Genomic DNA, 12,574 nt, shown 5'->3' with positions numbered 1-12,574 from the left:
TGTATTTGAACATAATTGCATAACATGGGAGTTCTGCTCTAAAAGTGGGCTGCTATTATGAATGCAGTTTGAATTTAATTTGTCAGGGTTGAGGATCAGGTGTGGCCTGAGTTGCAGGAGGAAGCAGCGGTCATTTATTTTTTAGAGGGAAAACAGCCCTGATGTTCACACAGATTTATAGCCATATTCAGCCCGTTTGTAAGTGTAACCTTTCTCTCCTTCCAGGCGGCAGCAGCAGCAGCAGCAGCAGCAGCAGCGATAGCTACGAGGACGGAAACATGGACAATCTGTACCTGAAGTCTCTGGAGGGCTTCATCACCGTGGTAACGTCAGATGGTGACATGGTCTTTCTGTCCGAGAACATCAACAAATTCATGGGCCTCACACAGGTACACAACCACTTCCAGACCACTGGAATAGAACAGAGACACGTTCACACACACCTCTGAAGGTGACCTTGTTTCTCTGAGAAGACGCGGCTGGATTTTTGTTCTTTTTTCAACAGCACAACATGTATCAGAGACAAGGAATGTGAGCATACTTTGTGTCATTATAAAAACTAAATGGTATTCATGAGGACATACGAGACATTTTATTATTAACGACTGAACAACTTTATCACTTTAAGAATTTCATTAAAAAACATTTCAGTCCTCCTACAAAGGCTGCGAAAAACATTTCTCCTGCACACAAGATGTTTTACCAGAAGGTTTTTTCTTTTCTTTTGCCTGATATTATTTGATTTGACATAGATCGCATGAACATAACACAATCATTTTACGAAAGAACATACTCCATACGTATGAAATGGAAATACACAGTAAAAAAGAAGCAACAGATGCTATTTGATAAAGAAGTAAATATGACGACCCCCAAGGTGCAAAACACAAGAACATTTTAGGTAAAAATAAAGGCAAAATGTGTCATTTTTCTTGTTTTCTAAAACCTTTGTGTTTAGTCTAAGTTTGTTGCATTTGGCACCTCAAGGTCATCATAAAAGTTTCTACACTTTAAACTTAGTTTTCCTTATTTATTTTCCTAAGAAGAAGAAGAAACACTCAGTCTAATGTGCAAAAGAGCATCTTCTATGCACCTGTCTAAAGAAACAGATGTGCACACTATTTAAATGATGATGGAGGGACATTAACTCAGGCAGACGGGACAGAGACATGGATGTAAACTGGCAGCATCACAAGCCTGTTGTACTTGTGTGAAATGCCTCAAACAGCAAGAGATTCAGCTCTAAACACAATCAGCATTTTTCTTTTCTTACTGGTACGGACTTCAGAAGTGAACCACTGAAGAGCGGAAGTTTACTGTAAATGATTAAGCTCCGTCTGTGGCGATGAGTTTGTTTTGTGTTGACACAATCTGGGTTTGTGAAGGTGACACATTTTTCATGCTCACCGGTGATTTCTTCTTCAGTTCATCTCAAAACAAACTGTTGTTGCTCTGCCAGGATACGAGAAGTGAATGAACTGTCTGTTAACATTCAAATGTGTCTCTTGATTTGTATGATTTTTATTGAGTTGTCTTTGATGCGCAGGTGGAGCTCACTGGTCACAGCATCTTTGACTTCACCCACCCGTGTGACCATGAGGAGATCAGAGAAAACCTTAGCCTGAAGACGGCAGGTTAGCCACAATAAGTTCTTCATAAACAAAATGCTATTTTTGTACCGCTGAGTAATGTGCGTGGCAAACTGCCCACAAAAGTGATGTGATATCTGCTGAGAGTTGACTTTTTGACCTGATGGAAAACTCATGGAAAGATCTCTGGGAAGTATGAACAATCCACTGATGCTCATGGAAATCCGGCCGTGAATATTCAAAGTCCCTCGATGTGCGGCAAGAGTTCTGTCCTGGAACAGGAGTTATGAGCGTTATCATAGTGCACGTTCGTACAGGTTTAACAGAAAACCACATGTGCATATGTCCTTTTAAACAAGAACCATTTGCATTATAAAAATTAATTTTATTCATATTCACTTGTGGCTGGTTGTGACTTTCCAGCCATTTTTTCTTTTGGCGAACACTTTAACTGGATTTTGAGGTTGAAATTTTGCAGCATATGAGGTAAAGAAGCAGGGGTGGAATAATAAATGACACCCACACTAAAATACACAGCTGATTTTAACAAAAATAGTATGTAAAATATGTAATGTGAATGACCAAAGATTAATATATGAGGTTATTAAAGCCCGAGATGAAGAGAAGAAAGAGTAAACGGAAGAATTTAACATTCAGTCTTGAATTTCTAAGAATCTGGCTGGTTTATGAGCCTTGAAGAAAGTTCAGAGCATCAAGAAAATCAAGTATGATCTTCTGCTCTTTGACAATATTGCTGTCGACTCGGTCGTCTTTATTCTTTAGGAACCTTTCAACGGACGTCAGTGCGACTCTTGCTTCCCTGAAACCGTAAATCTCTCTTCTGAGGATTTGTATGCAGCCTTTCAGCCACCAAATCTTTATTCACAGCCGTTCATTCAGAGCTGCAAGTAATGACAAGTCTAACAGGGCAATAAATAGATGCGTATATGAGGGCCAACACGTCAACGCACTGCCGCTTGGGGAAATAAAAGTGCAGCTAATTTGTGAAAAAAATGTCAAATCTATTTGACATTTCCTGCTGCTAATGGATGCAAAAAGGTGACAGAATGGTGAAAACAGAACGGTTTCAGGGGGCATGAAAAGGTTTTTTTCAATTCAATTTAAATCGGGTGGCTGATAACAGTAATACTGAACACATCTGCCCCCACCCTGCTCAGTATTGTGCATTAGGAAGCAGTCGACCGTGAGAGAAAACCTTCAAGATAATAATGCAGGTTCATACAAAGATTTAATTGGCTGCCTTTCAGTCACAGTTTCAGACTTGTTTTGTGGTCTGACAAAAGAAACAGACAAATATGTGAATGGAGGCAGCTTTATTGGGAATTTGGGTGTATCATTAAATGGCGTGTGTGAGCACAGAGAGAAGCAAACAGATGCAACGGAGTGGCACAAGATTCATTTTCCAAAACCACTCGTGAAAAATCAACTTAAAAAGCGGCGATGACATGTAAAAACAAGCATGCCTCAGTCTGGCCCCCCTTTTGTGTCCTACAAACACTCAATTTCAATCAATTTGAAGTGCATTTCTGTGTTTGCATGTGTACTGTTGAATTTGCTACATGCTCGTCCGTTTTCACACGTTCAGCTCTTCCTCCAGTGTGGGATGTTATATAATACTGTAGATCTAATTAACAAGGGTCCAGAACAAACATGAGCACAGAGGGTCAGAGGTCGTATGCTGTAGAGAGGAACCTAAAGAGTGTGTGTGTGCACAGAGGCGAAGGAAAGAGGATAAGAGATGTTAGCATGAGGACGAGGAAAGACGCTGATAAAGAGGGACGGAGCATTATTGGGCAGAGACAGCGACCCTAATGTTTGTCTGCTGAAGAAAGTCGACACTAACTGCAGCTTTTCTGCTTTTGCATTGACGTCCAACAAATGAACAACTGTGTAATGATGTCTGACCGGTTTATACGGGACTGTCGTTTTCTCACACACACGCATGCGGTTGCTTTGGTTGATAACTTATCAGCAGTGGCCACAAAACACACAAGCGCAACAATGCGGTTTAATTTATGATCCCTTGTTGTTTAACATACTTTCACTCACTCATACTCTCATGTTTAAATACATGCTGTGTTTGTTCAGGCACTTTCTGCACTGTTTGTTTTAATTGAGTGCAGCCATATAAAGATAAAGCCCAGCTTGAGAGGAGACTGACATAAGACACACTTCACCACTTGGCTCTGTGCTTGCAGCTCCAGGCTTAAACTCTGACCTGTGATGTAACAGCTTCGACCTACTTTCACGTCCTCTTTGACCGTTTTCCCGGTCACACATTGGAAGAAGCCAGATAAGGAGAATGTTGACTTTAAGTAGCAGGATGCACATATTTTCATTACCAAGAGACAAAAGTATGTGAATGAGGGTTAAACATCTTATAGAAGTGGACGTTTAACTTTAGAGAGTCACATGATCTGTGATGGTTGCCATCCAGCTATTGTTCCTTCAATTTTGGCCACATTATTTGAAATCATGTATATAATGTATATATATAATCTTTTTTTCTTCATAATGCCTGGATGCAGACATTTGAGTCTGTTTCACTGTGTGAGTACTGTTGTTTGCTCGTGTTCTCCAGGAAGTGGCTTTGGTAAAAAAGGCAAAGAGCTGAGCACAGAGCGAGACTTCTTCATGAGGATGAAATGCACAGTGACCAACCGAGGACGCACCGTCAACCTAAAGTCAGCCAGCTGGAAGGTGACATCTGCACACAATCATCTGTGTAAAACATCTGCACACATTCTTACACGCGCATCTGTATAAAACATCTGCACACATTCTTACACGCGCATCTGTGTAAAACATCTGCACACATTCTTACACGCGCATCTGTGTAAAACATCTGCACACATTAATCTGTGTAAAACATCTGCACACATTTTTACACGCGCATCTGTATAAAACATCTGCACACATTTTTACACGCGCATCGCTTTGAATCCACTGTGTAAAACATCTGCACACGTTCATCTGTGTAAAACATCTGCACACATTCTTACACGTGCATCGCTTTGAATCATCTGTGTAAAACATCTGCACACATTTTTACACATGCATCATTTTAAATCCACTGTGTAAAACATCTGCACACATTCTTAAACATGCATCACTTTGAATCCACTGTATAAAACATCTGCACACATTCTTACACGCGCATCTGTGTAAAACATCTGCACACATTCTTACACACACATCACTTTGAATCCACTGTGTAAAACATCTGCACACATTCTTACACATGCATCTGTGTCAAACATCTGCACACATTCTTACACGTGCATCACTTTGAGTCGACTGTGTAAAACATCTGCACACATTTTTACACATGCATCATTTTAAATCCACTGTGTAAAACATCTGCACACATGCATCTGTGTAAAACATCTGCACACATTCTTACATCATTTTGAGTCGACTGTGTAATGTGTGGCAACTTCAACACATGGCTAAAGAGTAAATTATGCATTAAGTTGATTTACCAGATTTTCATAATTTTAACAAAAAAATGGCATCTGCACACAAAAAAAAAAGATTCTGTGCGAACAACACAAAAATGTTCCTTGCGTCACTCCCTCCAGGTGCTGCACTGCACCGGCCACCTGAAGATATACGATGGCTGCCCTTCACGAGTGCTGTGTGGCTACAAGGAGCCTCCGCTCACCTGTGCTGTCCTGATGTGCGAACCGGTCCCGCACCCATCCAACATCGACACGCCGTTGGACAGCAAGACCTTTCTGAGCAGACACAGCATGGACATGAAGTTCACTTACTGTGACGACAAGTAGGCAGAAACACACGCATGCACAGTGCAAACTGCAAACTGCCTCAAACGGCTCATTTGTAGGTCAGAATTAAGCATTTTAATCATGTTGCCAAAAAACTGGCACTTAACAATATTTTATTGTGTCATAAAAATGTAGATAACTTTTCTGGAATATGGTGAGCTGATAAAAGCCCATGTTTCTGTTCCTTGGATTTCATGAAAAAGAGGAATTACGAGTTTCTGAGTTCTCCATCAAGCAGCTGACTAAAGTTATAATCAATCTTAATGCAAGAACAATTAACAGGATGTAAGTCAAAGATTACAGCCCTTAAGAAAAGAAACAGTTCTTTTTTTATCGATATCTTCACTTTTTAAGATATTGAATTGATTGAGAAATGCCAATTATTACAACCTTAAAATCTTAAAATAGTGTTTTATTTAGGAAAATCTTTTATTTCACAAAAAAATAATCACTTTAAATGACATTGAACCAGAAAATAAGTTTGCAAAAGAGCCTCGGCAGAGTCTAGTGGAGCTGAATAAACTGCAGCCTCATGCTGTGGCCTCCTTCCAGTTAAAACACAACCATTAAAGCACCACTCAGTTCTCTCTCAAACATGCACAAAGAATGCAGATTCTATTGACTGATCAGTTTGATTTGGCAGGGACCTCAGCATGAACCCCTAAGCCAGAGATGAAACATTAATACTTTAATAGGATGTTGTCACGACATTGTCAGAGCATGCCAAGTCTTACAGCTCACAGAAAAATGTGTCGACAATGTACAAGTCCACACTCGATAAATCATCGTCGGCCATCATTACGCTCCAAGTCGCCTGTTTGTTGCACATGTGAAAGGTTTTGTCCTTCAGATACACAGCAGCCATCCTGGGGCCAAAGAACTGGTTGGTTTGCACTCGAATGTTTCTTTCCCGCTGGCACACGGAGATGACAAACGCTCACTCTCACAGCGGAGTTACACAAGCACATTCATGCACATTTGTAATCTTATCAAGCTGCCCATGCAGGACAAAGGTTTCTTATGAAGGGAAAGCGTCAGCGACCGCAATACAAACAAGGACCCATTTTCATTTTTGCCTTTTTTAGTGCAGTTTAATAGCTGCACAAATCTTCTCTCCAATTACGCAAATGCGTTTACTGTAGGTGGGTCGCCGTGATGGCCGGGCAGGGACTTGGACTCATTAGAAAAGGGACAGAACGTTCCTTTAGCTCGTGTCTGGCAGCGCGAGAGGTTGCTGAAGGAAATAAAGTAAGAGAGGGAGCAGGTAGGTTGGTAGAGGAGGGAAAAACTGGAAGCGAGTTTTCAACAAGTGACAACAAGTCCAAACTCCTGGGTTTCTATTAACCGAGCACCAAACTCATAGAAAATACACTGAATGTAACAGTTTCATGGATAAAATACTGATAAATGTGTAAACTTTAGTTTCCACCATGTATACCACATGTTGCTGTAATAGATCACATCATAAGCATGCACCGGTGTTATGTCATGTTAAGGAAATGTTGTGTTAATGCCGATGAGAAGAAGCAGAGCAAAGCTGTGGTTTTAAAGGTACTAGATGTAGCACCGGGGGCCTGTTTTACATGCATTTACCACTTATTTCATTAAGTGTGAATGGATTGCAACTCAACTTTAAAACAACCGAGACGAGGGTTTAATTTGTCCATTTTAACAACCTTTTGGCTGATTTTGATAGACAATCTTCAGGGTGACATTTCTGTTGTTTATGCTGATATTTGACTGGCGTGGGGGGGGGTGCATTTGATTCACATAAAGTCTGGTACACTCTAGGATGAGCAGACCTATCTCCACACTTTGTTTGGACAGTCAGAGACTTGAATTGTCATGTCATGTTTCGTCATGAGGCTCCCTGGCACCCGGGGAGAACACATTTTGGTTGGACTGCAGAGTAAAGAACGTCCAGCACTGGTTGTAAAAGCCTTCACACAAAGAAGCAGGTGCAGCTTCCTTATAGCACAAACCTGAAGGAGGTTTGAAAAGTGAAGGAGGAGGCTTTGAGAGTGGGATGGCAGATGTAAGAAGGGGGAATTCTAAAAAGGCAGAACACTTCAGACATTTCATGGAGAAGCGTAACTGTAAATAATCTCTCCAGTGACATGAAACCGATTTAATTGAAGCAGATTTATCTGTATGATAGCCATTCTATCCATTTCTGTTGGGGAGAAATCGTTGCTGTTAGTTAATGCTCCTTCATGGATTTCCTTTCATGTTTAGGCCCATTTCTGAAGAGTGAAGGTTTTATTTGGGTTTTAAGATGCATCGAAGGTGCATCATCAGGAGGATAGACACCTCAGTGCTTTTAGGTTGTGACCATGTTTGGATAGGAGTTAGTTTTATTTTCTTCTTCACACATATCTTTCATCATTCCTGTTTTTAAATGATTTCTTCCTATTTTTTAACCCAGTTTTGCTCTCTTAAGATGCTCCTCTCTTCATTTCTCCCTCCTTCCCCGTCTGTGCAGCTGTGAGGGCGATGCTCTGCATCACTACTCTTTCTCACACACAATCCATCCACATGAAACATCGTGCACACATTGTAAATCTTAATTTAACTCGGGCTCAACGAACAAATTCATCTTCACATGTCTTTTTACATCCTGCAAGAATCCTGAGAATTTGAGTTGGTTGCGTAATCAAGCCTGAGTGACAAATGATGGCTGGGAACCCGCAGCCCTTCAGGATGGTATGTAACGTGGAATCAATCATAGTTTGAACTCTTCATCAGAGCAGCAAAAACAACAGAATTAAATGTATTTATTTATTTTAGGTTAGAATTCTTCTTCTTTTAATGCATCCAGACGTCTTTTATTGACAATTATGGACAAAAAATTACATTTGATTGGGAACAACAAACATTTCAACAACAAAAAAGTAAGAAAATCCTTATTGTTAGTCTTACAAAGTGAAATGTTGGATAAATTCAACACAGGTTGAGCGTTGGAGCAAAAGTTAATCATGTTCTTGTTTATGTCTACAAACCAAAGCTGGTTATTCAGGATGGATTTAGTGAACTGTCTCCGTGCCAGACAGACAGATTATGGTGGCAGTTCCCATTTTAGCCACTTGAATTTAAACTGGATTCTGCTCTGTGTAGCACTCACTCGTCCGTGTGTTTAGGACCAATAAATCTTTGACTTTTTCCTTTATAGTGTCTACTTTTTGTTTCTTTTTATGATGAGATATTGGTCAGCAGTGGGTTTATCTGAGAATACGTATTACATTAGCAGTCCCACATGCACCATGGCTTCATCGTGCTTATTTACTTAGTAGCAGACACTGTAAAGTGTCGTTTTAACTTTCATTTCAGCTTACTGGCTCCCAGTTTTACTGTTTGAGTTAACTTCAGCCTTGGTTCAGGGGTCATTTCCTGTTGAAGGTTTGGATCGTGTTCTTGTGCCCTGTGACCCAACAGTTTGATTTACAGCAGACCACATTCAACAGGGAATGAGGAACTTGATGATTTACACCATGAAACCACATCTGTATTTAAGTTCTACACTCTAAAAGGATGAATGCAAACTAAAAGAGAGCCTGAGGGAAATAAAAGAAAAGGGGATTTCTTTGATTAACAAGGTGAACTCGTGATGAGTGACAGAAAGAGATTAGCTGTTCCCAGAAGCAGGTGAACAATCCTTATTACCTTTCTGTGTGATTTTAAAGTCATGTGTGATGCCTTTTGAAGTGCAGAGGTGCAGGATTTGTCTTTTAGTCATAACGTGAACAAACTGGGATTAAAGAAAGTTCAGATTAATAACCTTGATGAAATATGTGTCGCAGGGTGACGGAGTTGATGGGCTATGCTCCTGAGGATCTGCTGGGACGGTCAGTCTATGACTTCTATCATGCTCTGGACTCTGACAGTGTCACCAAGAGCCACCACAACCGTAAGTGGCATCTCACACTCGCAGGCTGAACATTTGCATGAATCCAAACAGAGGGATGTGCTGCAGAGATTTGGTGTGCACTGGTTTGGTTTATTTAACGAACAAAAGTAGAGAATCATCAAAACTACAAACCCCATCTCCATTAAAGCAATAAAACCCTAAAACTGTCAAATTGAAATAGTTTGAACCTTCACAGACCAAATTAATTGAATTAAAAAACAATCAAAGTAAAGATGGGATAGGACATGGCTTCCAATGTGAAACAGATGATCAGTTTCCCTTTTAATGACACTTTTTATTGATTAGAGAATACTGTTAAGTGCTGCAGAATGAGGTCTGGCATCATCAGACCTCCGAGAAAAGGCATCACCTGGTAGCATCTGTCTCTCCAACCCGCCAACATCCAGCCCCATAGCATCAGACCCTGGCTTTAAACCTCTCTGATATCAGCCTGGATGCTCTTTCTCATCTTTGGCACCAAGAAGTCATTCAAGATTTTCTGATGGCGTTTGGCACAAAGTGATGAGCCACAGCCCAGCCTTGCCTGGAAAGACTAAACCTTTGGTGGATGCTCCTTTTTTACCCAGTCCTTACACCCTCACCTGTCATTAATCTGAGGATTGTAGAATCTTCCCCATTACTTGTATATCCTATAAACGTTTGAGTGTGTTACTACATCAAATTTACAGGTTTTAAACTTCTTCGGGAAGAAACGTGAGACAGGATCAATCATACAATGCGTTTTCCCTTCTACCTCGATGAAAATCCATAAACAATGGCTTCTGAGTGTTGTTTGAGATAAATTTAATCCACAAAAAGTTATTATTGCCTTAGAAGTACTGCCACAGCAGAGCTTCAGCAGAAACAAACTCATTTGATTCTATGCGGATGCAAGTTTTCTTTATTTTTACAGATATGTGCAGTTCTCCCTGCAGCTCTGCTCAGATGTATGCGTTTCCCTTCTTGTTTGTGTGTGTGTGAGAGCAGAGAAGGGTATTAAGCTGTCTTTTATCAAATTAAGTGAAGCCACGGCTGGTCTGATGAGGTTTGCACACATCTGGTGCCACAAACGCAGTGGACAAGGGGAGCAGGTGGCTTCTGCCACAATCTAATGACACTGTTTGTGTGTCTGTGTGCAGACAAAGCTCTGAAGTGTCATGGCTATTCTCTCCACTGCCTCTGCTGCATCATTAGATGCTCTGTAAAGCCACCCCAGAGCATTATGTCGGTGGTTGTGAATATGAAAAGGGAGCTGAATCCTTGTATTGATGCCAAAACAATTCCACACCTTTAAAAAGCTGCAGAAATCTTTTATTTTACATAATAAGCCATACCTCAGGAATACACTTTTCTACTAGCAGCCACTCTCAAGAGTGGAAATGTTAAACTAAACAGGACTTGAATTTTTCTCACCGAAAAGTGCCAGATTTTTAGGATTTTTGTGCCACCGACAGGATTCTGTCAGCACATACTGATGTAATATTTTGGTTTGATACAATGTTGTGAAGTTCCAGATTTGGCTTTTCTGACCTAAAACAAAATATTAGGCAACAGTGAGGTTTTCATGGTCCTGGACCAGTTTAATTTAGTGTGAAAGGGGGGGGTGGGGGACACTTTTCTTTCCTCTGCACTAAATCATCTGCAGAGTTTAGTCTGAACTGGCTGAAATTTGTGGAGATAAAGGGCTCTCTATCCCAGTGTCTCACACACACACACATGCACGACCCACTCTCACGGCCAACGTGACCAGCCTGTTGATCAGCACATGCTAACTGTGTTCTCTGCTACACGTAACGTTGCCCCAAAACTTGCTCTCACACACACACACACAGTGTCACTGGCCTAATGTACGCTTTCTGACCAGTCCTGCTTGTTTCCCACGCCAGTGCTGAACTCTGGACTGCAGCCAGCACATCTCCTTCTCAGCTCAAAGTCAAACATCCAGCTTTGTCCTGCCAACAAATATTTGATTATCTCAAAGCTTTATGTCAAATAAATACATAGATGTTTAATAACTGAATCAAAAATATACAGAACGGCTAATCTGTAAATAATGTGATTACATTGCCAGAAAAAAACAGGAAGTAGGTGCAACAGTTTATTAAACATGTGCTGAAGCAGAAACAGAGTTTGTTCAGTTCTAAGCAGCTTTATCTGGTCTGAGCTCCTTTATTCTCCAACTCAGCCTGAACCCTCTGAGACAAGCTTTCTGTCATTTCTTTAAGGAGTCTTCAGGAATAGTTCTCCAGGCTTCTTGAAGGACATCCCAAAGCTCTTCTTTGGATGTGGGCTGCCTTTTGTTCCGTTCTCTGTCAGATGATCCCACACTGCTTCAATAATGTTGAGGTCCGGGCTCTGGGGAGGATTCATCCCTCCATAAGACCTGTTGCCACTGATTTTCAGTCCACTTCTTGTGTCATTTGGCACAGCTCAGCCTTTTCTCCCTGTTTCCCTTCCTGAAGAACGGCTTCTTGACAGCCACCCTTCCATGGAGCCCATGTCTGATGAGGCTTGGGCCAACAGTAGATGGATCAGCTGAAGGTCCAGATGCATCTCTCAGGTCCTGTCAGGTCACAGCTGGATTTTTTCCTCTTTCTTAAGGACATCACTTTCAGATCCTGTTCATCTGCTGGAGATAGTTTTTTAGGCCTGACACTTCTTCTTTTGTCCTCCACTTGTCCAGTTTCCTCAAATGTTTTAAGGACACACTGCACACCATGCTGAGATATGCCAAGTTTTCAGCTAATAGCTCTTTGGGAATCACCTTGTTGCTGCAGAAATCCTATTTTCTGTCTGTCAAACTGTGTTATCTTTGCTGTTTTTCATAGATGCAGCTAAAGAAATGGGAACAAATGATGTGTCTTTGTGACAGGCTGCTGGTAACAAAGTGCCTAAAGATAGCATTTAAAACATGCTCTTAGTTAAGAGCCTTTTTTGTGTTTGAAGCATTCATCGGTCAGAGTTAAGTGGCTGAACAAAGAAAAAAAACACATTCCTGAAAAAAAGGTCGGGTACAAGGGCTGGACTGAAAATGAGTGAAAAAGCAGCCAATTTCCAAAGAAAAATTTTAAAAGACCTCAAGAAAGCCTGGAGAACTATTGCTCAAGACTCTTTAAAAGATCACAACAAAGTCTGGCTGCTAAACATAAAGAAATGAGGGATGGAGCAACACTTTTGTACGGGGACTGTTAAACAGCAAGTAAAACTTGTTTAAAAGGGTTTTAAGTGTGCTATCCAAACCATGAAATAGGTGTAGAGTTTTAGACTAAGGT

The 12,574-nt window shown here is 40.9% G+C and overlaps 2 protein-coding genes across 3 annotated transcripts in view; one reads left to right on the top strand and one right to left on the bottom strand.

The window, feature by feature from the left end:
• Nucleotides 1-12,574, top strand: part of LOC140312735 (endothelial PAS domain-containing protein 1-like) — a 486,153-nt gene that overhangs the window by 25,163 nt on the left and 448,416 nt on the right. For both annotated transcript variants that reach the window (XR_011916999.1, XM_072390526.1), the window contains exons 3-7: nucleotides 226-389; nucleotides 1,547-1,634; nucleotides 4,192-4,310; nucleotides 5,192-5,394; nucleotides 9,196-9,302. Coding sequence is in view for 1 of the 2 variants with exons in the window: in XM_072390526.1 (XP_072246627.1) it covers nucleotides 226-389; nucleotides 1,547-1,634; nucleotides 4,192-4,310; nucleotides 5,192-5,394; nucleotides 9,196-9,302 (681 nt within the window). In the remaining variant the exon portion in view is untranslated. The remainder of the gene's footprint in view (nucleotides 1-225; nucleotides 390-1,546; nucleotides 1,635-4,191; nucleotides 4,311-5,191; nucleotides 5,395-9,195; nucleotides 9,303-12,574) is intronic.
• Nucleotides 1-12,574, bottom strand: part of LOC140312732 (NLR family CARD domain-containing protein 3-like) — a 329,873-nt gene that overhangs the window by 222,703 nt on the left and 94,596 nt on the right. The window lies entirely within an intron of this gene.

The sequence above is a fragment of the Leuresthes tenuis genome, unplaced genomic scaffold (genome assembly GCF_036924035.1).
Source record: "Leuresthes tenuis unplaced genomic scaffold, fLeuTen1.0.hap1 SCAF_8, whole genome shotgun sequence".
NCBI lineage: Eukaryota > Metazoa > Chordata > Actinopteri > Atheriniformes > Atherinopsidae > Leuresthes > Leuresthes tenuis.
This window is presented reverse-complemented; position numbering and strand designations above follow the sequence as displayed.